General features: G+C 42.3%; 1 protein-coding gene across 1 annotated transcript in view; it reads left to right on the forward strand.

Moving 5' to 3' along the window:
• Positions 1-26,930, forward strand: part of sorcs3a (sortilin related VPS10 domain containing receptor 3a) — a 283,860-nt gene that overhangs the window by 245,456 nt on the left and 11,474 nt on the right. Inside the window, exons 17-22 of the mRNA XM_086176758.1 lie at positions 3,702-3,815; positions 4,765-4,936; positions 10,511-10,697; positions 14,487-14,620; positions 14,871-14,994; positions 16,131-16,243. Of these exons, the coding sequence (XP_086032884.1) occupies positions 3,702-3,815; positions 4,765-4,936; positions 10,511-10,697; positions 14,487-14,620; positions 14,871-14,994; positions 16,131-16,243 (844 nt within the window). The remainder of the gene's footprint in view (positions 1-3,701; positions 3,816-4,764; positions 4,937-10,510; positions 10,698-14,486; positions 14,621-14,870; positions 14,995-16,130; positions 16,244-26,930) is intronic.

The raw sequence follows: 26,930 nt of genomic DNA on the forward strand, positions 1-26,930 counted from the left end.
AGCTGTTTGGTTCCAACATGCTGAGGCGATTTTCCAACTGCAGGGAATTTTGTCGGAGGATGCCAGGTATTTTTTGTCGTCGCGACACTGGACCAGCAGACCACGAAACGGGCCATGGAGCATACCTGCCGCCCTCTGCGGCGCAACAGGTTTGCCGCGATAAAGGAGTTCCTACTCCGGAGGTAAGTGCTGTCCGCTACAAAGCGAGCGGACAAGCTACTTTCCATGTCCGGTTTGGGAGGCGGGTCTGTTGTGGATCTTGGAGGGGATGTTGTCGCTGCTGGGATCTGACGACGATAGGTTCCTATTTCTCCATGTTTTTCTGGGTCAACTGCCGGCTCCTGCACGCGCGATCCTGGTGAACTTCTGAAGTTTAGCCACCAGCGATTACAGCAGCTTTGCAGAGGAGGCTGACCGCATCTTGCTAACTTCCAGAACATTCGTTGTCCAGAGTGCGACTCCGGAGCCCTTGCGGATGGCGCGTGAAGAAGAGGACGCAACCGTCGTAGCCAAAGTATCAGCGCGGAGGAGACATAGAACAAGCTTCTGTTTTTTCCACCAGCGATTTGGCAGCAGAGCACGGCGGTGTGTCCCGCCCTCCTCGTTCGCAGAGCTAGGAAATAGCGGAGCCGGCACTCAGTAGCAGCTGTTGGCGCGGGCAGTTGCACACAGTTGTTATTCGAAGTCCGGGCTCAGGTTCCTGGTTGACTCTGGATCGCAGAAGAGCCTGGTTCCACTGACAAGGGAGGACATGCGGGCCAGAGGCAGCGGACCGCTGTTGAGTGCGCCAACGGCCTGTTAGTGGACGTCGCAAACCGCCGCCTTATTGACGCATTTTCTTTTGCCACCTATCCCTGCAAGACAGAGCGGTTTTGGCCACGTGCAAAGGGCAATATTTTGGTTTCAGGGGATGTTTATCATCAGTTGTTGGCGGATTTTCCGTTGCTGAAGACGCCCACATTGTCCACCTGTTCATTGAGACACAGAGAGGAGCATTTTATCCCCACTGCGGGGCCGCCAGTTTTTGCGCGGGCTAGGCGCCTGGACGCTGCAAACAGGCAACTGCTTGGGAGGAGTTCGCTACCATGGAGCATTTGGGGATCGTGAGGTGGTCTAACAGTCCGCTGGCCTCCCCACTTCACATGGTGCCCAAGGCTGACGGGTCTTGGCATCTGTGTGGCGACTAACGCAGGTTGAACAACGTGACCATGGGCGACCGTTACCCCATTCCCCACATCCAAGATTTCTCCGTGCGGTTGTCGGGCGCCACCATCTTTTCCAAGGTCGACCTGGTGAGTGATTGATTTCGCGCAATCAGCGTCAGTCAAAGCGCTGCAGGAGTTCTTAGGCATGGTCAATTTTTACAACCATTTCCTCCCTCATGCTGCTCACCTCCTTCGGCCGCTGTATGAAGCTTTGCGTTCCCGTGCAAAAGACGAGGTTGACTGGATTCCGGGTTTAGGCTTCTGACAGAGCTAAGCGGACCCTGGCAAATGTGGCCCTCCTCGCCTGTCCTGCGCCCATCTGGCTACGCGGCTTTTTTGTTTTCTTCTGGAGGGTCGTTCCTTCACAGCGTATGTGGATCACAAGCCGTTGACTTTCGCCATGTCCGTTGTCTGCCCGCCAGCAGCGACACAGCAGTTTGCTACGGACATTAGGCATGTGGCTGGGAAGTTCAACCCTGTAGCCAATTGCTTGTTGCGGTTTCTCATCTGTGCTGTGCGTGTTGGGATCTATTTTGCAGCTATGGCTGCTGACCAGCCCAGCAACATGGATGTCCTCGCCCTGTGGTCGTCAAGTACTGGTCTCATGCTAGATGATGTGGCTGTTCAGGGAGGGAGCCCTGCCCTTCTCTGCGATGTCTCTACTGGCCGGCCCAGACCGGTGGTCCCTGAGGTTTGGCGGCGTCAGGTTTTCGACTCTGTGCACTCACTCTCACACCCGGGAGTCCGTGCGTCAGTGAAACTTCTGTGCATCATGTTTGTCTGTCCCGGCATTCGTAGGGATGTGAATGAGTGGGCTGCCGCGTGTGTGGCATGGCAGCGCGCCAAGGTTCATCGGCACATAAGAGCACCCCTTGCGCCGCTCCCGATTCCGGCCAGGCATTTTGACCATGTCCATGTCAACCTAGTGGGCCCTCTACCCCCTTCGCAGGGTTTTACCCACCTACTCACCAACGTTTATAGGACTACTAGGTGGCCGGAGGTGGTCCCGTCGTCCTCCACGGCTGCTGTAGACGTGTCTCGAGCATTTCTGTCTTCTTGGGTTGCACGTTTTGGTACCCCATCAGATATTACTTCGGACAGGGGTCCGCAGTTTATGTCGTCACTCTGGTTGGCGTTGGCTGGGTCTGTGGGGACGACGGTGCACCGTACGACGGGCTAACGGCTTGTGTGAGCGGTTTCACCGGTCCCTGAAGTCAGCGTTGTTGGCTGCGCTCTCAGGCGTCAATTGGGTAGACTGTTTGCCGTGGGTCTTGCTAGGGTTACGCTCAGCTCCTAAGGATGACCTCGATGCCTCCCCTGCTGAGCTGGTGCTTGGTCAGCCATTGCGTGTGCCACGGGGAGTTTTTTGCATGAGAGGGCTGCTCCACTTTCTTGGCCGTTTGCACCCCTAGGTTCGCGTTTTCGGGCCCAGCCCACCACTGCTTCTTTCGTGCCAGCGGAGCTGCTGGCGGCTCGTTTCGTGTTCGTTAGGCATGACACTCACCGCTTGCCGCTGCAACCCCATATGATGGGCCGTTCTGGGTGCTTGAGGCAGGCACCAAGAGTTTTTTTTTTAGACATGGGCTGGCGTAGGGAGCACTTCACGGGTGGCAGATGAAGATGTGTCCTCTCTCCAGATACCCCGCCGGGGCCGCCCCCCGTCCAAGCCTTCGGTAATGCTCCTGCAAACCCAACATGCGGCCCCTCCTGCTGTTGTGCCCGAGGGACCTCGGAGCCGTTTCGGCAGACTCACCAGAACTCCCGTGTGGGGCTAGTTGTGTTTCCTGAGTCCCTTCTGGGTGTTCGGGTGTGGTCTCTCACCCCATGGGACTAACGGTCGGGGCGAGCGGTTAAGCAGGGTATATATAGATGATCCCGGATGTTCAAGTTCAAGTTGTATTTTGTTGGAGTTTCAAATTTAGGAACCAAACTCCTCTACGCCTCCGCCATTATTTCATCGTTGAAACACCACAGTATCATGTAATTCTGAGTATATACTTGTGTTTGTTCCAAAAACCACAACTTATTTTTATCTATTTAAGAGTCTTTTCAATATTGGTTGAGAATGTTGTCATCACAGATCTGCTGGTCAGGCTTCTTTCATTTATTTTTCCGGCTGGTCAATCATCTAGCTAGAGTGCTTATTTTGGAACCAAACATTCCCGTATCAATTCCCAATGTCTTCCTAGCCTGTCAGAGTTGTACAGCAAGATCCTTAAGCCCTTCTTGCTAAATGGATGCCTTCCGCGTGTGGTTCATCCATGAGTTCAATTCCTTCAACAAATTTAGCTGACGTTGTGTTAATTGTATAACTCAATCTGATGTGCAAATGTGCTTTTTGAAAAACAAATCAAAAACCACATCTGTGAAAGTACAATTCTTCTGTGACTTTGGTAAACACCAGCTATAGAGACTGAAACTCTAGATGATGATGTGTCCCTTTTCAAATGCTTATATTGATCAGCTGCTTTGCGGATGTGCTTTGTTATCCAACAGCGACTATGGATATGAGCGCCGCAGTGATGGGAACTGCAGACCTGCCTTTTGGTTTAATCCATCCATGATGTCCCAAAGCTGCAGCCAGGGTCAAAATTACTTCAACAGTACAGGGTGAAGAGGATTTCGCTTCCATTTGTTGTCGTTTGGAAAGGCCTTTTGAAATTAAACCGTATATACTTCATTTCAAGCTACTTTATTCGCTTTATGACTGTTGAATAGTTAACCTGACACGGAGAAAGGACCAAGCAGTGGTTGTTGAAGTTATCTCACTGATGAGGTAACTTGAATTGAGCGATGCAGTTGAAGACTTGGTCACTAAAGCCTGTAGATCCTTCATGTAGACAAAAACAAGGCTTTTCAAGTCATTGTTCAGCTCACCTCAGCTGACCAAACATAGATAACAATTTGAAGAGCAAAAAGTGTAACAAGAACCCAGAAAGTTCAAGAGCCACAAGCAAAATGAGATAACAGGACATCAATTCAAAAACAGAGGACAAAAATAAGACCTGCATTATTTGCACTATGTAGAATGAAATCTGAGGAAACCTCTTGAAGTTTAGGGAAATATCACTGGTTTCAATTGAAATCTTATAATTGCAATAATCAAATGAGCATTGGTCTTTGAAGGAAAAGCAATGGGAACGGTAATAGAGCAGTTCTAACAGACCTACCGCAAAATCTGTGGGGACTAACTGCATTTGTACTAAAAGAACAGTGAGGTTTTTTTCCTCCATTTCCACAAAGATATGCTATCTGACTCAAAAGTAACTTTGCGTTGTGCAAACTTAACACAGACGAATTTTAGTCGTGAAGACACTAATTGTTCTTGCATTGTATGTCATGATGTCATTTAACTCAAGTGAAATTAACTAGAAATACTTCGTTTATGACAACGAAATTTATAAGAATTAATTTTACATTAGAGAGGGTTCTTTTTGTTTCAGCCTTATTTAATAAAATTGATTACTTGCCCTTCTCTCCAGTAATAACATTCCAAAAAATATGACATGAATATAAATGAATAGGTTATTGTTTTTCTCTGTTTGGTATCTATGTCAAGGTACCGCAAAGTGGTGTTAAATAACTGCACAGAAGGAGTAAAAGAGATGTATACCGCTAGGAAGCAACAGTGTCCCAGCAGACCACCCAAAGGACTTCAACTGACCGTAAAAGATAGCAAACTTACTGCCAACATGGGAAGCAATGTTACCTTCCTGGTACACCTTGAAGAGGTGAGAACACTTTCTGTACTTTGGAGCCCTGAGAGGTGTGTGTGTGTGTGTGTGTGTGTGTGTGTGTGTGTGTGTGTGTGTGTGTGTGTGTGTGTGTGTGTGTGTGTGTGTGTGTGTGTGTGTGTGTGTGTGTGTTTGTACAAATAATATAGTGGTCAAAATACAACTCTTACCTATAACTAACATATGCCTAATTGTGGCCAGCTTTTTTTTTTTTTTTGTGATAGTACATCTTATATAGTACATGTATATATAGTACATGTATATAGTACCACTGAGGGTCACAAAAATATTGTAAGACAAAAAAAATAATAATTTTGACTGCAAAATGTGGTATTGAAAAGAAAAAAAATATATGAAAAAACAAAACTAAGTTTCTGTGAGCCTTAAAAATGCAAAAAGGACACTTTGTACTGGGTTTTAAAAACTTACTTAAACAAGGTAATGTATCGGGCTGTGATTATATTGTAGTTGTGAAAGAGTGGTAAAAAGATTTTTGAATTCCACGATGCAAATAATAGGGTAGAGATTGAAAGTGACCATGCCAGAGTCATAGCCAACAGTAACAATTTTAAAAGTTGTATTGCGTATAGTTGTGACATTATTGTTAGATGTGTTGCAGCCAAAAGTTGGGGAGGGAGGGAGGGAGAGAGCGGTATTCTTCTATTGTATATGAAGGAAAAAGAAAAGACTAAGAATATCATGTCATGGAACTAATGCCACAAGGATTCTTTACACAACCTTCAGTTTCTCTTTTGTAACAACTCAAAGTAAGGTTTAATTATATTTACGACCGCTTTGATTGCTGTTTTATGCGGGGAAGGCAAATGGCCAAAAAATGTTTAACATGTGAACAAGGGGAGTAAAAGGAAAAACGGGCACATATTGTATTCCAGTACATGCCTGTGTGCTTAGTTCTTTCTTTTTGAGAACCATCTTTATCCTTTGTTGGGAAACCTACTTACAACACAATAATTACTTCTACAGATGGTCTAAGTAAGCTCAGCAGACTTTATTCCAAGTAGTCCTAAGCAGATTTTTAACCATTGTTCTATTTTTGCCAATTTAAATGTGTTCTTTAAACAAAAAATTTCAAATGCATGATGCTCATCTACACTACATAAGAACACCTAGTAACACAGCATAAAGGCGAATCCCTGCCTGATGATGATTCACAAATAGCTGTCAACTGACTGCAAATAACCTTTTATTGCTGTCTGTGTGGCTTTGAGAAATCTGACAGCGGCTCTTGGATGAATACTATTGTCAGAAATCTCCCATGGGCCTTAAAAAAAAATTCTCTTGCTTTCTGCCACATATAGAGCTCTGAGAATACACTTGCCATTATAAGTATCATTGCATTGAGAGAAGTTGGAGGATTTCGGGGTACTTGGGGTCAACAGTCCACAGCAACGGAAAGTGTGGACCTCAGGTTAGACGGGAATCTCCATGGACCATGATGTTTGCAGATGACATTGTGATCTGTAGTGAGAGCAGAGAACAGGTTTAGGAAAATCCAGAGAGGTGGAGATATGCACTGGAAAGGAGAAGAATGAAGGTTAGTCGCAGCAAGACAGAGAATATGTGTGTGAATTAGAGGAACTCAAGTCAAACGGTGAGGCTACAGGGAGTGGAGATCAAGAAGCTAAAGGATTTCAGGTACTTGGGGTCAACAGTCCAGAGCAACAGAGAGTGTGGAAAAGAGGTGAAGAGATGGGCCCAAGCAGGTTGCAATGGGTGTCAGGGGTATTATATGATAGAAGACCATCAGCCAGAATGAAAGGAAAGGTGTAAAAGACAGTGGTGAGACCACCGATGCTGTATGGCCTAGAAACAGTTACAATGACAAAAGGACTGGAGGCAGAGCTAGAGGTTGCAGAGATTTAGATGTTGAAGTTCTCTTTGGGAGTGACCAGGATGGATAGGATCATGAATGAGTCTATCAGAGGAACGGCGCATGTTAGACGTTTTGGAGAGAACGTCTGAGAAGCCAGACTGAGATGATTCAGTCATATACAGAGGAGGGATAGTGAATATATTGGTAGACGGATGCTGGAATTGTAGCTGCCAAACAGGAGGTCTTGAGGAAGACCAAAAAGAAGATTTACGGATGTAGTGAGAGAAGCTATGAAGGTAGTTGGTGTGAGAGAGGAGGATACAGAGAATAGGGCTAGATGGAGAAGGTTGATTCGCAGTGGCGACCCCTGAAGGGAAAAGCCGAAGGGAGAAGAAAATTAGAAGTATCATTGCATATCACATGGGGCTAAAAAAATGTCTGTCCATCCAACCGCTCATGTGCATTTTTAATTAAATTTACACTTATTTACTAATACATAATTAACTGTATATTAGATCCTTCAAGTCCCCAGAGGTGTAAACCAGATGGAAATCAGAGCTTCAGCTGACATGAATAGCTTCTCTATTCTGGGATAGATGCTGTATGATTAGCATTTTTTGATAGATATATTAAGCTTCCTTGTCAACTATCCTCAATTTCATTTTCATGTTTTTTTTGCTGTTTGTATAATTTGTGCATGGATGAGTAATTCTGAAAACAATTCATTAACACATTGAGGCAGCAAACCATAACTTTTATTTATTTGTTTTATATATTTCCCCTGCTTGTGTAAACAGAATAGAATAAGAAACTTTATCGATCCCCATAGGGGAAATTCTTTTTTCACAGCCGCGAAACAGTTCTAAGTCTCAAATATGAATAGAAATACAAGTAGACAGATAATTAGAAAGCAATTAGAAAAAGCAAAGACATCCACAAATAAATAAACAGAGCAGCAACAACAGTAAGGATAAGAATTAACAGAATGGGAGGGGGGTGACAGTAATGGTGAAAATAGACAAACAAAATGAAACGGCAACATAATGACAACAGCAATGACAAGAAAAAAAAAAAATGCAGGATGTGAGTGTGCTGAGACCTACAAGGATAATATAAGACGGCAGAGTTAGGGCATGACGTGAATGGGTGAGGTTGTGGAAGCAGCACAGATGTTGTGTGAGAGCGGTCAGAGTTGTGTGCGTGAGTTGTGTGTGAGTTTTTTGCACAGTCTGAAAGCTGTGGGCACAAAGAGCGTCTCAAGCATTTGGTTCTACACTGCAGTGGGATGAACCGTTGGCTGAAGGAGCTGCACATCAGCCACAGCTCGTGGTGCAGGGGGTGGGGAGGGTTGTCCAGGATAGCTCTCTGTTTGTCCTTTGCCTTCCCCACTGCCACCCATTGAAGATGGTCCAGGTTCTGTCCCACCACCGAGCGGGCTTTCCTCACTATCTTATTTAGCCTGTTGACCTCAGATTAGACAGGAATCTCCATGGACCATGATGTTTGCAGATGACATTGTGATCTGTAGTAAGAGCAGAGAACAGGTTGAAGAAAATCCAGAGAGGTGGAGATATGCACTGGAAAGGAGAAGAATGAAGGTTAGTCGCGGCAAGACAGAGAATATGTGTGTGAATTAGAGGAACTCAGGTCGAACGGTGAGGCTACAGGGAGTGGAGATCAAGAAGCTAGAGGATTTCAGGTACTTGGGGTCAACAGTCCAGAGCAACAGAGAGTGTGGAAAAGAGGTGAAGAGATGGGCCCAAGCAGGTTGGAATGGGTGGAGAAAAGTGTCAGGGTACTATACGATAGAAGACTATCAGCCAGAATGAAAGGAAAGGTGTACAAGACAGTAGTGAGACCAGCGATGCTGCATGGCCTAGAAACAGTTACAATGACAAAAAGACAGGAGGCACAGCTAGAGGTTGCAGAGATGAAGATGTTGAAGTTCTCTTTGGGTGTGACCAGGATGGATAGGATCAGGAATGAGTCTATAAGAGGAACAGCATATGTTAGATGTTTTGGAGAGAAGGTCAGAGAAGCCACACTGAGATGGTTCGGTAATGTACAGAGGAGGGATTGAGAATATACTGGTTGACAGATGTTGGAATTGGTGCTGCCAGGCAGGGGTTCTGGAGGAAGACCAAGGAGGACGTATGGATATAGTGAGAGAGGATATGAAGGTAGTTGATGTGAGAAATGAGGATAAAGAGAATAGGGTAAGATGGAGAAGATTGATTCACCTTGGCAACCCCTGAAGGAAAATGCCGAAAGAGGAAGATATTACCACACGGTGACTCTTTGATTTTTCAGATAGGTTTGTAGTTTCTACACTGAGGCTTTTTCAACATGACAACTGGTTGAAATGAAGCCTCCATAGTATGGATGAAATGTAACATCTGGGGAAGTTTTGTAATGATTAGCATCTTCCTAGCATCGAAAGACATGTCTTTATGTGTGAAATTGGTGCTTATATCTTTTCGGTTTGACCCATTGCTCACAGTAATCTGATCTCATCCTGACACAAAACAAAAGATTTTTATATTATGACTTCCCCTTCTTCATACTTACCATATCTTGACTTTAATTATCTTTCTGATGCAAAACGCATGTCTTTTGGATTTATACTGATATCTTTATCAGTATTAATTAAATTCCATTACATTTTCATTAAATTGTTGAAATGAATGGAATATGCATAAATAGCTAACTGTGACATCATTCAAATGCTGCTCAAGTTTATTTTCTTATTACATTCACAGCTGTTTGTATTGGCACTCAATCACAGTGGCTGGGATCTGACTTGTACCTGAATGAATCTGACCTTATGTATCTAATCCTCAGTAAACCCGCACAGCAAAGCCAAATGAATGTCCTGCCTTCGAGGATGGAGCCATCATGCATTTGAATCTCCTCAGCCTTTTTATTCGAAACTCGCACACAAACAGTGACATTTAAAGAGATGGGTCAGCATCAGTCTCATAGAGATTAACAAACCCTGTGGCGTCTTTTATAAACAGCAAGAATGAGCACAGAATGGCGAGCAGATGCAGAGAAGAGCTGGATGACATTAGTGACACCGGGATTATATACTGTATGGGCCAAGTTATTAGAGCTCTGAACAATGGCTACACTGTCAAATCCATTTCTTAGCTGTTCTCCATTCTTCACAGCCACTTACAACAGATATCATTTCCATGCAGCGTGACATGTAACATCCCCAGACCATTCTTGTGTATTCACACAATAAGACTGAGGTAGTGAAAAGTGGAAGGAGCGAATGAGCTGGGAGAAGGACAAAAACTGCTTCATTGTGTGCTTTACGATACAGGATCCCAGTGTCCTCGTGCTATGGTGTGCCAGGAGAAGGCTTGAGTTTGTTCTCGCAGATTTGGGGAGGTCGGGGAGGGGAAGGCATCTTTGCATCCCATTACCTTATGCTCCATTTTGATCCAAGCAGAGGTGATTCCCAGAGGGAAATGTGCAGATACTTGAAGCCATGCATGCCATCACAAAAAAAAAAAATGAGTGGTAGATGTGTGCACAAAGATACCTTCAATAAAATAAATAGTCACATGAAGTCAACTATATAGATACATGATATGCAGGATTGAATGATACAAGCATTTAGATTTAGATTTACTTTTGTGCAAATGACAAGATTACAGTTGCATTCATCTTCATATATTCTGAATAAACAAGCTACTGAAGACTTAAAGAGCTGCTGTGCTTTTTTCCAGGGTGATTCTGTGCGGAACAACATCCAGCTGGATTTTGGTGATGGAACAGCAGTTTCTTACTCCAACCTCAGCTGGACTGAGGAGGGTATCAAACATGTATACAAATCAGCTGGGATTTTCCGAGTGACAGCACTGGCAGAGAACAGCCTGGGTTATGACACCACAACACTTTTCCTGCATGTTACATGTAAGCGTCCACATCAGCATGTCAACAAAAAAAAAATCACTATTTCACCGTGATAAATTGCATTTTATTTTTTCCTCAGACGATGTTTGTAAAACGCCCTCGAGTCATTTTGTAATTGACTTCTTCCTCTCTGCTCAGACTATTTGGCTGAAGTCCACATGGAAGTAAACTCTTAAAAAGCTGACCTCTGCCAAGACCATTAGCCCACTCTCACAGAAACTAATGGAAGTTCCTCACCTTACAATGGAGGGGCTTTCATGCAGTTCTATTACAACTATTAAGTCTAATTAATGAACATTTTGGCTACTGCCATTAGATTTAAAGTAAGAGTGAGTTGTGGGGAAGTCAGCTAACTACATTGCTAAGTCTAAAGATGATGCAATGCCATTAATATAATTGGATTGTTATACCTGATTTTGCATATTTTCTTTATGTAGCAACATTATAAGCTATTTAATCAGTATGGATGTGATTTAATTGTGTCATTATTTTACAACTGGGATCTAGTTTTTAGACATAATGAAATATGTTTATATATTAGACTATACAGGACTTCTTCTTCTTTTAGCTTTTCCCCTCAGGGGTTGCCACAGCGAATCAACTTTCTCCATCTAGCCCTATTCTCTGCATCCTCCTCTCTGACACCTACTAGCTTCTTTTACTACGTCCATAAATCTTCTCTTTGGTGTTCCTCGAGACCTCCTGCCTGGCAGGTCCAATTCCAGCATCTGTCTACCAATATATTCTCCATTCCTCCTTTGTACATGATCGAATCATCTCAGTCTGGCTTCTCAGACCTTCTCTCCAAAACATGTAAGATGTGCTGTTCCTCTGATAGACTCATTCGTCATCCTTTCCATCCTGGTCACTCCCAAAGAGAACCTCAACATCTTCATCTCTGCAACCTCTAGTTCTGTTTCCTGTCTTTTCGTCATTGTAACAATGTCTAGGCCATACAGCATCGCTGGTCTCACCGCGGTCTTCCTTTTATTCAGGCCGATAGTCTTCCATCACATGGTACCCCTGACACTTTTCTCTACCAATTCCGTCCTGCTTGGACCCGTCTCTTCCCCTCTTTTGCACACTCAGTTGCTCTGCTTCCTCCTTAATAACAATCATTCATTTACTTGTTCTGCTCCAAGGGATACATGAGTTTGAGAAAATTGACTATTCTCTCTAGAGACAGACCATAGTAACCTATCCAGCCACAACTGGGTGCTAACTATATATGCTGGGAACACCAGCTGCTTATCCAGGTCATTCATCAACTCCAAAGCTCCTAGAAACTGCAGAATTACCTCTAGATGTTTCTCTCCAACTGCTGCTGCCAAAGATTTCAACACATGGTTGGGACAACAGAAGTATTGCCCCTGCGAAAGACTAACCATACACCCTGACAGTACATGCCTAAGTGGGCATCGCTAGAATACAATGGGCAGGCAGCATCCTTGCCCAATCACTCATTTAGGATTTTGGGAGATGGTAGAACATCATAAGTAGTCCCTATGATAAACCTAATTCTATTAGCCAGCATGTGCCACAACTCTCTCCACTTCAGCTTTCTCCTCTCTACATTCTCCCAGTCCACCCACTGTCCTTGTTTTGCCTGTGTCACTGCTTTACTTTCTGTCCTACTTTAACTGTCTTACTGATGTCTTACTGATACTGTCTTACTTTCTTCTCTTGTCTACTTCTTCAACTGCCATCTTCCCCTTTTCTACTACTGATGCCTTCCTCCAGTTTTTCTAAACTCAACCTGAAGCCTCCATGCCAATTCTGCACCTTGCCTAGATACCCCTATGTCCAAGGGCTGCCCATGCTTGCTGCACTGCCTCTTTTGGGTTCCGCTTCCTCTAACTATGTTCTAACTATGGGCACTACACTCTTAACCACTCCCTTAACTGAGCAAATATCATTTTCAATCTAACTGCCAACTCCAATATGCCTTTCCCATACAAGGCTGCAATGCTTTGGCAGCGTAAGACTTTGAGCCATTTTCCAATAAATTAGTTGATCATCTTTTCTAGCTTTACTACCTTTGAAAGGGGAACCTCATACACTGTCAATGTCCACATCCACCAAGGCAACAACCAAACTGCAAACACCAAATCTTTAGTTTCCCTGGGTATCCTGACTTAACAATCGTTGAAACCGCTTTAATCATTTCCTGCCTCAACTCCTAAAAAATTGTCACTTATCACTACGACTTGTGTCAAACCATCTACCCAGGCTCTCCAGTGGTTTCTCTAGTACTGTCGGCTGTGATGAGAAGATGGAAAGACTACTGTGAAGAACTGATGAATGAGGAACTAGAAAGACAGCAAAGGGTAGAATAGGTGACTATTGTGGGCACAAAGTTGCAGAGATTAATAAATTAGATGGGAGGAGAGCGATGAAGACAATGAAGAGTGGAAAGGCTGATGGTCAGATATATTTCCACAGTTATGGAAAGGCCTTGGACAGCCGTCAGTAGAGTTTCTCATTGGATTATTCAATGAGAGAGAGAGTGAGAGGATGAAAGTATGATGGTGCCCATTTTTAACAGTGAGGTTGATATGCAGGATTGTGGCAACTATTGACAATATTGCTGAGCCATTCAATGAAGTTATGGGTAAGAGTAGTGGAAAGTAGGCTGAGAGCAGAAGTCAGCATTTTCCAGCAGCAGTATGATTCATGCCTAGAAAGATTACTGCAGATGCAGTATTTGCTTTATGAATATTGGTAGAGAAGTACAGAGGGGGACCTGTATTGTGCTATTGTAGATCGAGAAAAGCATGCAGCAGGTTGCTGTGAGAGGAACTATGGTACTGTGTGAGGAACTCTGGAGTGGCAGAGAACTGGTGCAGGACATGTATGTTAGTTGTGCTCCAGTGGCGCTGGACTGGCTCATGTATGAGGTAAGACAGGAATCTCCATGGAATATGATCTTGGCAGATGACATTGTGATCTATATCGAGAGAAGGGAGCAAGTGGAGGAAAATCTCAAGAGGTGAAGATATGCTCTGGAAAGGAATGAAGGTTAATAGTAGCAAGACAGAATGCACGTGTGGATCCGTTAGGCTATAGAGTGGAGATGAATAGATGGACAGTATAAAGGGTCAACAGTCCATAGCAATGAAGATTGTGGGAAAGAGGTGAATTATTGTGTAGCAATATGGTAGGATAGAACGACAGTAATATGTTCTATTGTAAGTCGCTTTGGATAAAAGCGTCTGCCAAATGTAATGTAATGTAATGAAAAGATGGAGAAGCATGACAGGGGTAATGTGTGATATGAGTATCAGCCAGACTACAAAGGAAAGTGTACAAGATAGTGGTGAGACCATCACTGCTATATGGTTTAGAAACAGTGGCATTGAAGAAAAAACAAAAAGCAGAGCTGGAGTTAGCATGATAATGTTGAGATTCTTGGAGAGGCAGGGCTCAATTGCGGACTGGTCACCAGTTGATTGCAAGAAGAATGTATAAACTGAATCAATATGCCCAGTGCAAAGGCCTGGTTCCAGACCCTACGCCGTGCTCACCTGGGACCTGTTTGCCTTGGATGACCCTTCCAGGGGCATACAGCCCCTGACAGTATAGCTCCTTAGATAACTGGGATGTGCAAATCCCTCCACCACATTAAGGTGGCAGCTCAAGGGGGCACATACAAATGACATATACAACATATGAGTTATGTTTCTAATCATTTCTACTATTAGTTTGTCTGTCAGGAGTTTTGTTATATGGTTTTTGTGTGTCTGATGCAAAAATACCTCTGCATTCTAACAAATCTTTGTTGCTTCAAAGGTCCAGTTGAGCATATCCAGCTTCTGGCTCCCTTTGTGGTCATAAGGAACAAGGAGGTGAACATCACAGCAGTGGTATTACCCATTTACCCACGCACAGTTACTTACTTCTGGTGGCTCGGCAACAATTCTGAAGTGAGAATTCACTCACACAGCTCAACCTCTTATTTCACACATTTACTGTAGTTCTAGCGTATAACACCTCAGGCAAGTGTAGCCAATGCTTTCACCAACAGCATGAGAAAGGCTTCGGCTTTAGTTTATTACACACAAAATATATATAATATATCTGTGTGAGGGTGTGGTTGTGTGTGTCTGCTGTGAGATCATTAAAACAAAAGCATTAAACTTGCCGAAATTTTTGTCTACTTTATGGTATTTGTAGCCAGCAGTCACATTGGATGGGAGTATCTCGTACACCTTCATCAATGAAGGAATGCACACCATCACAGTCCAAGTGGCAGCCGCCAACATTATACTACAAGATACCAAGACTATCGCAGTTAAAGGTCAGTACTGTTTTTTTCACAGTGCTACTTGTGTCTCTCAAATGAAAATAACACATGTCATGAGCCTCAAAATAAGGAAACAGGACTGATGCACTCTGTTTTTTCTGCTGCAGTGTAGGGTTAGAGAGCCTCATTTTAACAGTCACAAAATGTTTCTCCAAGCTACGTTCCATTCATTTCCAGTGTTACCATATAATAATGACAGATTGGACCAGACGACCTGCGCTCAAAAAACACTTGGAGCAGTATTTCCACACATGCCTCCGTTGAGCATTTGTTCGAGCATGAAAAAAGTATATTCTATGTATGAAATCTATGTATCTATGTATGAAAGAATTGAATGATACATATCATAATATGTAAGATTTGAATGATACATATAAATGAAAATTAAGAAGATATATCAAATTGAACACACTGATTTGAAGTCAGTTTAAATTTAGTCCATCAGGAAAATAAATAATGAGTGTCTTGGTATCTATGTAGAACACATGCCTAGTATGTTGGTAGGACTGTCTTTTATAATGCTCCAACATTTCAGGTAAAAAACAAGGAAACGAAATGTGTAATATCTATAACTATAAATATCTTTCACATATGCACTGACCAAGACAAGGCAAACAATGTGGCCAACATGTCAGTAAATAAGTTACTGATATATCTTTGTAATTGGATATTGTTCACACTCGCTGTGAATCCTAATCATTTTGCCAAGTTAACAAGCACAAACAAAAGGAAGCTTTTATCTCCTCTTCTTGTCAGGGCCATGACAGAAAGCCATGCTTTTATATTGCTTAGGCATGCTAAAACATGTTATTGAAAGCCTGTTTCATTGCATTTATTCATCTATTTATCTCTGAGTGAGACAGTTAAACCCTCTAAAGAGTGTGTCTTGACTGTGAGTCTTATTTATGAACAGTACATAGCCTGGCATGAAGCTGTAACATTTCCTTGTTATCTAGAAGTCTATGTGGTGCATTCAAAAAAAACACCTGTTTATAGTAGTCATCTCCTTTGTGCATTCACTTGCTGGCCACCAGAAACTACACTTGCACAAACCAGTTGGGATAAATCCACACATATAGTGCTCCTCCATGTGGATAAATGGCTGATTCTTCCTTGACTCTCCTTGACAGAATTCTTCAAATCTCTACTTTTATCTTTTTCCCCTAATCTGGATGAGTTCAACCCTGACATACCTGAGTGGAGAAAGGATATGGGGAGAGTAATTAAGAAGGCTGTCCTCCAAGTGAGTGATTTTCATCTCTTGCCATCATGTGTCTGCATGTCTCACTGCCTTCCTCACATTTTTTCATTCACATATTATTTCTCAGCCACAATTAATTCTATACACCTATTACCTGCTCTGTCCAATAAACTGGGTGCATTGGTGCAGCAAGAGACTGATGGCCATCGGGCCACCCTGATTTTTCATCATACAGGTGTGAAGATGTCTTGGCGTTCCAACCATCCTCTAAGACGCTTTCATGAGCTTCATGAGCTCTGATACCATCATTTAAAAGTCACAGATAAAAGACCACAGAACTTATAGTAACGCATGTTTGACCTCTTCCTATCTAACGTGTGTCTGTGTGTGAGTGTGTGTGTATGTCTGTGTCAGCACTTGTCTCCTAATTTTCAATTCCTGAGTAGTTGATTGGTGTTTGGCAGTTTTTTATGCTGTTGGGCAGTTTTTATGCTGTTTGACACTGGAACCTGGCAAATTTAACTGTCAGCTCCCTTTTACAGATCTATCGATGCCAGTTTTTCATACAATACTTTGCTTGTAAGATCCGATCAGTTTCTTGTACCTATATTGAAAACATTAGTCAGGCATTGACGTTAGGTATGTTTAGGTTGCAACAGTAATGTCAGGACATTTTAATACTTAGAGTACGGCAGCTAGTACTACGTATGTGTTATGTTGAATTTGTGTTTGGTTAATGAGAACACCCAATCTGCTGAACTACATGTGTCAAACTCAAGGCCCGGGAGCCAAATGTTGCCCATCACATTATTGCGAGAACGTCTTAAAAGGTCAGATTGTCGTAAAATAAATAAGTCAAACGCATGCATTGACCATAAACGACATTTACCACAATTCATGCCGATCATGCTACCTGCCAAGTGAAAGCATCCCACCATTGGATCGCAGTGTATCCATCGATGCCATTTTCAAGAAGTGGAATTAAGAGATACAAATGATCCCAAAATGACAAGGAAGAGAAAAGCTGATGCAGATGGAAGGCTATTTCAAGAAAGTTAGCCTTCCAGAAAAACAACACACTGTCCAAGCATTAAAAGTCAAACTACAATTGCAGCAGAATGTGCTCACCAAAGCCACATCCAAAAACATTGCAGCAGTGAAAGCTAGCTTTGGATCAGAGCAACAAGTAAACATAATTTTTTTACATCTATGCAAATGCATAAGTAACATTTTGGATTTGAATGAATTACTCAACATTAAGGAGAAGTTGCGTTTATTTTACATTACATTTCTACTGTTACTGTTCCATGTGGCCCCTTGGAGGGCAACCATTATGCTGATGTGGCCCTTGGTGAAAATATGTTTTCCCCTGTGCTAAACAGTCACATTGCTATGACAAAACCACTCAACAATTCAAAATTATTGTTAAATCAGCACTATGCCATTAATCGAAACATGGTCTGGTTTAAATTTGTTTTGTTTTTTGTTTTTTTATGATGTGATCTTGGTGTCGTTGAAATGTTTGTAGACATCACCTTATCTGATTGTTTTCCTCTTTTGGACTGTGGAAGGAATTTGAGAACATGGAGGAAACCCACATAAGAGAGGGAGAACATGTAAACGCAACAAGGAAAATTTGTATGTAATTGCTCTTCTATCCACATACTTTAGATGCCATACAGCTGCCAGACTGTTCTAACATTCATGTCATTCATCATAAATACACTGCTTATCCTGCACAAGGGGGTCACAGGGGGGCATATGCCTATCCCAGCTTTCATTTGTCACAGGTTGATCATGAAATGTAAAAACAATATCAGTTTAAGTTAGGATGGATCAGCATTCAAACCAATCCAGTATTGTGCACATAACCCTTAGTATAATAGCACATGTTACATTTATCTTATTTTCATTCAACTCCCTTCAGGGGTCATCGCTGCTTCCATCTAACTCTAACTTTCATTGAAAGATTAGGATCTATCCTGATTCTTTTGATGCATTCAACTTAGTTTTGAGATCAGCTTTTGTCCAGCTGTTGAGTGAGACTGTATTTTTGACTGCTGTTTTGTGGTTGAGATCTCTTGGTTGAGCCAGGAACACAACTGATGGCATTTCAATATAGTAAACAAATCCTGCAAGAAATACGAAATAAGAGAACGACTTGCAATTAAATTTGAGGTCTATTTAATGGAGTATTGACAGTCATGCGTGACGCTGTGTTCACTTTTGTCAATTAACATAAACCTTCACATACAGTATGTTAGAAGTGGCCCCTTGTGATTGGATCTCACCACAACACTTAATGTACAAATGTTCAAATATATCTTACAAAAGAGCAAATGCTTCACTGTATTTCTTATGAATGCAGTAGCTATAAGGTTTTTCCCGTGACCTGTCCAAAGTGCAATACACTTTTGTATTTTTTTCTCTTTTAATATTGTGATTTTTCAGATAATATTTATGATTATGACATGCAGATTTTTTGGTGCTTTTGGGGCATATCTTTATGATTTTTCATAGAATGTCTTCATCAGGTTACTGGTGATAGGAAAACCAGTATGGTAAAACAGGAAAACATGTAAAAAAAAAAATTTAAAAAATACCTGACCCACCGTGTATAATTGTTTCCTTTTTATGATATATTATGATGTCCTAATAGCTATTAGGATAAATTATGAGCGACTGACATTTTTATTATATTCTATTAATTTAAAACTAGTAACCTAACATTATAATTTGCATTTTAAAGGTATGTATTAATACCTTTCATAAGAATACCCAATGACTAATTACGGTTACAAAAAAATCCTTTGTCTGCAGTGTGTCAGCTAAAACAGACCTTTAAATGTTGATATTCACCAGCAGCTTTTCTTAAAGGTCAATGCAAGCTAGCATCTTTTCCCAGCAGTTTCAAGGTAAAAAGCATTGGCTGATGCACAGTCTTCTTCTCCTTTCAACTTTTCCCTTCAGGGCTCGCCACAGCGAGTCAACTGTCTCCATCTAGCCTTCTCTGTATCCTCCTCTCTCACACCAACTACCTTCACATCTTCTCACAATATGTCTGTAAATCTTCTCTTTGGTCTTCCTTGAGATCTCCTGTCTGGCAGCCACAATTCCAGCCTCCGTCTACCAATATATTCACTATCCCTCCACTGTACATGACTGAATTGTCTCAATCTGGCTTCTCAGACATTCTCTCCAAAACATCTAACATGTGCTGTTCCTCTGATAGACTCATTCATGATCCTATCCATCCTGGTCACTCCCAAAGAGAACCTCAACATCTAAATCTCTCCAACCTCTAGCTCTGCCTCCTGTCATTTTGTCATTGTAACTGTTTCTAGGCCATACATCATCGCCGGTCTCACCACTGTCTTGTACACCTTTCCTTTCATTCTGGCTGATAGGCTTCTATCACATAGTATCCCTGGCACTTTTCTCCACCCATTCCACCCTACTTGAACCTGTCTCTTCACCTCTTTTCCACACTCTATTGCTCTGGACTGTTGACCCCAAGTACCTGAAATCCTCCAACTTCTTGATTTCCGCTCACTATGGCATCACTGTTCCACCCGGGTTCCTCTTATTCACACACATATTCTCTGTCTTAGTGCGACTAACCTTCATTCTTCTCCTTTCCAGTGCATACCTCCACCTCTCTGGATTTTCCTCTACCTGCTTTCTGCTCTCACTACAGATCACAATGTCATCTGCAGACACCATGGTCCATGGAGATTCCTGTCTAACCTCATCTTTCAGCCTGTCCATCACCATTGCGAACAAGAAGGGGCTCAGAGCTGACTCCTGATGGAGTCCCACCTCCACCTTTATCTTCTCTGTTACCTCTACAGCACACCGCACCACTGTCTCACAGCTAGCATACATGTCCTGCACTAGTCTAGAATACTTCTCTGCTACTCCAGATCACCTCACACAATACCAGAGTTCCTCTCTTGGCACCCCGTCATACGCCTTTTCTAGGTCTACAAAAACTCAATGCAACTCCCTCTGGCCTTCTTTGTACTTCTCTATTAGCATTCTCAAAGCAAATACTGCATCTGTAGTACTCTTTCTAGGCATGAAGCCATACTGCTGTTCACAAAAGCTAACTTCTGCTCTCAGTCTAGTTTCCACTAGTCTTTCCCGTAACTTCATTGTATGGCTCATCAACTTTATCCCTCCACAGTTGCTCAAATTCTGCATTTCCCGTTTATTATTAAAAATAGGCAACATCACACTTCGTCTCCATTCTTCAAGCATCTTCTCACTCTCTAAGATCCTGTTACTTTGTTGTCTACGATAGTCACCTCATCTACCCTTGCCTCTTTCATTTTCCACATTTATCCGTTCTTCAAAGTACTCTTTCCATCTTCCCATCACTCTTCAAGCGTCTGTCAATACATTTCCCTCTCTATCCTTAATCACCTGGACCTGCTGTATATCCTTTCCATCTTGATCTTTCTGTTTCGCCAACCTATATAGATCATTCTCTCCCTCCTTGCTATCCAACCAAACATACAGGTCATCATACGCCCTTTGTTTTGCCTTTGCTATCTCTATCTTTACCTTATGTTGTATCTCCCTGTATTCCTGTCTATTCTCTTCAGTCCACTCAGTGTCCCACTCTTTCTTTGCTAACCGCTTTCTCTGTATCCTACCTCCTCTCCTGCACTTCCTCATTCCCCCACCAAGTCTCCATATCTACTTTCCTTCCAGATGACACACCAAGTACTCTCCTACCTGTCTCCCTGATAAAACTAGCTGTTGTTGTCCAATCATCTGGACGCTCACTCTCACCTACAACTACTTTGCAGTCACTGATCTCTTTTAGGTTACTTTGTCTATACAAGATGTAGTCTACCTGCATGCTCCTACCTCCTCTCTTATAAGCTACCCTATGTTCCTGTTTTTCTGGAAAAGGGTGTTCACTACAGCCATTGCCATCCTTTTTGCAAAATCTACCACCCTCTGTCCCTCTGCGTTCCCATCCTGTATATCAAATCTGCCCATCACTTCTTCAATCCCTCTAATGCCTTCACCAACATGTCCATTGAAGTCTGCACCAATTACTACTCTCTCCCACTTTCTGGGGATATTCTGCATGACTTCATCTAAATAATTCCAAAACTTCTCCTCAAACTCACATTCCACCTGTGGGGCATAGCCACAAGTAGCATTGAGCATCACACCTTCAATTTCCAGTTTCAGACTCATAAGTCTATCTGACATTCTTTTCACCTCCAGAACATCCCTAAAAAACTCCTCCTACAAGATAACTCCTACTCCATTTCTCCTCTTCTCAGTAACATGATTGTACAACTTAAAGCATGTTCCTACGCTTTTAGCCTTACTTCCTGTCCAGAAGGTCTCCTGGACACACACTATATCCACTTTCCTTCTCTGCCTCATGTTGACCAACTCTCTACTTTTTCCTGTCATAGTCCCAATATTCAAAGTACCTACTCTCCGTCTCAGACTCTTGTCTTACCTCTTCTCTCTCTGCTTCAGAGCACGCCTTCCTTCTCTTCTTCTTTGACCTACAGTAGCCCAGTTCCCATTGGTTCCCTGTAGGTTATTGGTACCAATGGCGGTCCTTGTTAACCCTGGCCTTGACCAATTCGGCATGATCTGGTCGTTATGTTTGAATCACATGTTTGGGTTTGGCAAAAGTTTTATGCAGGATGCCCTTCCTGACACAACCCATTGCCTTGATCCAGGCTTGGGACCGGCTCAGGGATACACTGCTCCGTGCCCCCTCCGAGGCTTGCTCGGGGAGACACCGGCCAGTGCCACCCTGAGGCTGCATTACTTGCTCATGCACAGTAATGGGATATTTCACTCCTCATCATGTTAAAACATGCAGAACGTACTCTGAAATGATGATGTACTTCACCTCCTCCTAATTTAATTTCTGATCTTTGTTAGGTGTCATTTTGACATGTTTAAGTTGAGTTTTATTTTTCCATTTTTTTTCCCACAATTTTTCACTGAGTTGGAGCAACACATTAGCTGCTAACACGATGCTGTGCTTGGTCAGAAACAGGAAAGGACTGCCATTCAATTTTTCACATGGTCAATAACAGGCATGAATAAATGGTTGTAGTTCATAACTAATTTGCTGCAATCAATCCACACTGCTCACATTAAGAGACAATTTTGAAATGCAGGTTGCTGCTGGCACTTATGTAAGTATTTAAAAGATTGAGAATGAAGTCAAATCATGTTAGATATTATACTACACATGGTGTTGATGAATGCAGCCCGATGGGGCAAGAACCAGTGCCCTCCTTGAGCTGTTGTAAAGCCAGGATAATTGCAGAGTATTAATTCAGGATGGATATCCAATGGAAAGCCTTTGCCAACCTAAATATACCAATCAAACCTATGACTTCCATACCAAGTCAGCCAAGGCTGCCAGCATTACTAATAACCTACAGGCTCTTCTTTTCATTGTGGCTGCTCCCTCCAGGGGTTGCTACAGCAAACCGTCTCCCTCCAACCCTATTCTCTATCCTGTATATCTTGCCTTTCATTAAAGCTAAACTCGTCTTGCACCCCCCAACCCCTCTTTTCCCCACCCCATTGGTCTGGATTGTCGACCCATGGCACTTAAAATACTCAACCTTCTATATCTTTACCAGCTGTAGCCACACCGTTCCTCACTTTCCTTCTCATTTGTACGCATATTTTCTGTCTTAATGAAGCTAAGCTTCATTCCTCCCTTTTCCAGAGCATACCTCCACTTCTTGAGATTTTCCTCCACCTGCTCCCTGCTCTCACCAATTATCAAAATGCCGTTTGAATTTATTGAACTCATTTGAATGAATTTTCCCACTTGGGATCAATAAGGTATTATCCTTGAACAACAAAGTCCATAGATATTGCTGTCTAACCTCATGTGTCGGTCTGTTTATCACCAGTGTAAACAAGCAATGTCTCAGCACTTAACACTGATGCAGTCCCGCATCCAACTTGAGCTCCTATGTCACACTGCTGAACCCACTCACTAGGTTGGGCGACTATCGGTCAAAGGTGAGGAGGTAGACATATATGTACACAGAAAAAGAAGGTGAAAAGCAAGAGTTGAGTGCTTTCAGGGAGTTCAGGAGTTGAACAATGGGACCTTAAAAGAAAAAGTTAGTCGTTGACACAATACAGATAACAAAGGTTTATATAGTGTGTGTGAAGGAGACTAGATGGAACGGTAGCAAGACTGGAAGCTTAGGAGAACAATGAATCTTGTTCTATCGTGGATTTGATGGGAAGACGTTACATTACATTACAGTCATTTAGCAGATGCTTTTATCCAAAGTGACTAACAAAAAGTGCAATTCAGTTACCGAAGATCTGAAGTACCAGTAGAGGGCCGAAGTACCAGTAGTCACAAGACAAATGAAGGAGTTGTTTTAAAGGATTTTGCGAGGAATTTTCTGGAGGTTGAGTAATACCGGTGTCCCGTCATGTCACATGACCATAAGGCTACCTAAAAATTAATGGGCCGGCGTTTCCTGTCACACGGACATGAATATGAACAGTGGCAGTGCAATAAGACATTTGTCTGCAGCTTAGTGTGCAACTCAGCTGCCCAAATCTTAGTGTGTTGATGCTGATTTTTATGATTTTCAAGAAAATGGGAAATGTGTAGATACAAATTTCAGAGACCCATGGGGCAGTAGTAAAAAATAATATAGATATCACAGACAAGAAGACAACAATTTACAGCAAAGGCAACAGGGTTATTGACAAAGTTCAAAAAAGATTTAAACTGTTTTAAATTGACAGCAGAAAAAAATGTGTTGATGTCAATATGGTTCAATCCAAAAGACGGGGGGTGAAGCACAAGAGGAGGCAAAGCAGAGAGGGGAGTTGTACTTTCTAACAGCCTAGTGAATTAAGCCATCCTTGAGACTCCACAGTCTCCTTTCTGATGGCAGCAGACTGATGTGGCTGTGAGATGGGCTGTGGAGGTTACTGGAGATAACCTGGAGGGACAGGAGAGGGGCATCAGCAATCTTCTCAGCTGCTCTCACTCTGGAGTCTTATGGCTGCCATGCCATGCTGCGATGCAGCTGGTGAGGATACTCTCAAGGTGCAAATATTGGAGGGTGAGGCTCTGGCTCTTTTATACTTGTGGAGGGAGTAGAGATGCTTGTGTGCTTTCTTGGCCAGCGATGCAGTGTTTTTGGTTCAGGATAGGTCCTCTGACATATACACACCGAGGTACAAACCAGGTGCCAGTCACCCTTCAGACTGGGCGGCACACATCTCCGGCCGGAGGTGCATCTGTGCTGCTACCACAGCCTCACTACCTCACCCCATTCATTCACGTCATGCCCTAATGCCGCTTTTCTTATCCTTGTTTGTTACAGCCCGCACAGATCCTGCCTATTTTTGTTTATTTATTTGATTCATGTCATTGCTATAATCACTTTATTTGTCATTTAGTTCTAGTTGTATATTTTTCAGCCTTACTGTTCCTTTATGTTGTCCATTATTATCCCTGATGTTTTTGCTGCTGTCTATTTATTCGTGGATGTCTTGCTATCTTCTGTCTTCTGTCTTTCTGTCTGCTGTCTATTTATATTCTCTCTATTGTATTTATATTCATATTCATATTTATTTTGCTTTTTTCATTTTTTTTTTTTTAACATTATAACTGTTATGCTGCTGTGACAACGGGGATTAATAAAGTTTATCTTATTTAATCTTATCTTTTCCCTCTTCACCTGCACACAGTTGATGGATGGTCGAGGGCTGTGCTGGTCTTTCTCTCTCCTGAAATCGACAACAGTCTTAGTGAGCTTCTGGGGGATTTGTATTGATTGCTGAGATGACTAGGAGCACCATTCTATTGTTAGCTCCTTTCTGGGTGGTGAAGACATGGTCCAGAATGCTGTTTCCCCTTGTAGGAAAGATAATATGCTGGAATATGTTGAGGAACACATTCTTTGGATCTTCATGGTTGAAGGCCCCAGCCAAGATAAAAATTGCATCTGGGCGGGCTTTCTGCTGTTCACTGATGTGCTGGTGCAGTTCATTCAGAGCCTCAACTGCTGTGGTTGTTGCTCGGAGGGATGCAAACAGCCCATAATGATAGATTATATCATAATAGTATTTTATTTATTGATTTATTTTTTCTTAGCATCAACACAATGCCAAATTTGGATAGGATAATAAAATGCATTATAGGATTACATTCCTTCCTGCATAGGATCTCTCCAGAATAGATGTCTCCCTAACACAGATTGAAAACATACAGCAACATAATGGTTAGCCCACAACTAAAATATATGAAGGTGTGAAATGGACCATGGCCTCATACACAGACTCAGTAATGATTGTCTAACCAAACCTTCAAACATGTTAGCTGCATAAGAACATATAGTAGTTAATGAGTGGTGGATGGCTTTGATGGTACAAATTGAAAATTAGCCTATTCTGTGTAGAAAAACAGTCCATGTAAAATGAATCCAATTTACTTGAAAGAAATTCTGACCCTTAGCATCAAGTGTATCAGAATTAACAGCCATAAATGTTGTTACAGGCTACACTGAATATCCCCCATAGGTTCATTAAAATTGATTGTCTCACAAAAAAATTTGAATAAAATTGCTACACCGTCGGAGCTGGAAATATCTCCATTTCCCCATAGACATAATGGATATGTTTTAGAATAAAGGCCTATTTAGGCTGTTTGGACTGACCAAAGGGCAGATTGTGTACATTTTGTACAAAGAGAAGCAATGAAAGAAGCTAATATATATTGGATCTGCAGATCTTGGAGGATAGAGATTGGAAAGAGCTGATGCTTTCGATGACTTCTTGGTTCTATGTTGTGACACATCAGAGGAAAATTACAATGTTCTTTGTGTGGAACAGAAAAGGTGGCATGGATTTCTCTGCTATTTGCATCAATGTGTAACTATTAGGTTGTACACAATTTCAACAATGTTCTGTTTTTTTTGTCCTTGGGTTGCATCGGAGTATTTGTTTTTAGGGTCAGTGTCATACAACTACAATCAGTTTAGCTATAGATCAATGTGAAAACATTGTACCATTTAACAACATGAACTGGTTTTTCAAATTATGAGCCTGCCAGAACCAAACATAACTTTTTCTCAGCAGGCAGATGTTGCTGTTTACGATTGACCCCTGCTCCATAATGTGTTTTAAATGAAAAATACAAATAGTATCAATATCAATTACTTTGGTGTGTTTTTTTTTTCTTTTTTCCCCTGACACAAAGATCTAAAAGAACCCCAGTCAGAAAAAAACATGAATATCCCAGCAGTTTTCCCTGGCTCATTTAAATGAGCTCTTGGGGAGCCTTGTTTGCTCAATAGCATTCAGAGAGCTGCGTCAAAATGCATTTTTAGAATAAACTTTGAAAAAATTGCATTTTGGAGTCGATCTGTCAAAGCAATTTGAGGCTGGCAAGAGCTGCAGTAACCTCATCTGCTCTCAGTTTTGTATCTACCTGTAAAGAGCAGCTCATCCAGAAGGTCCAACAGGTGGCTGACTGCAATGACAACAAACACGCTCCAACTTTATTGATCTTCTTTTGGGGCGATTGGGCTCTTGTGTCATCCTACTCACTTTGTCACCTCCACCAACTCACGCCCCAAGCCATCAATGGCTCGGGGACATTTTTTCATCTGGCCATCCAAATAGTGACTTCTTTGGTTGATCATTGATGTTACTTGGCTCTACCTATTCCACTGTCCAACCC

This window comes from Fistularia commersonii, chromosome 29, assembly GCF_037954325.1.
Source record: "Fistularia commersonii isolate RoL2024-O1a breed Wild chromosome 29, RoL_Fcom_v1.0, whole genome shotgun sequence".
In the NCBI taxonomy this organism is placed as follows: Eukaryota; Metazoa; Chordata; class Actinopteri; order Syngnathiformes; family Fistulariidae; genus Fistularia; species Fistularia commersonii.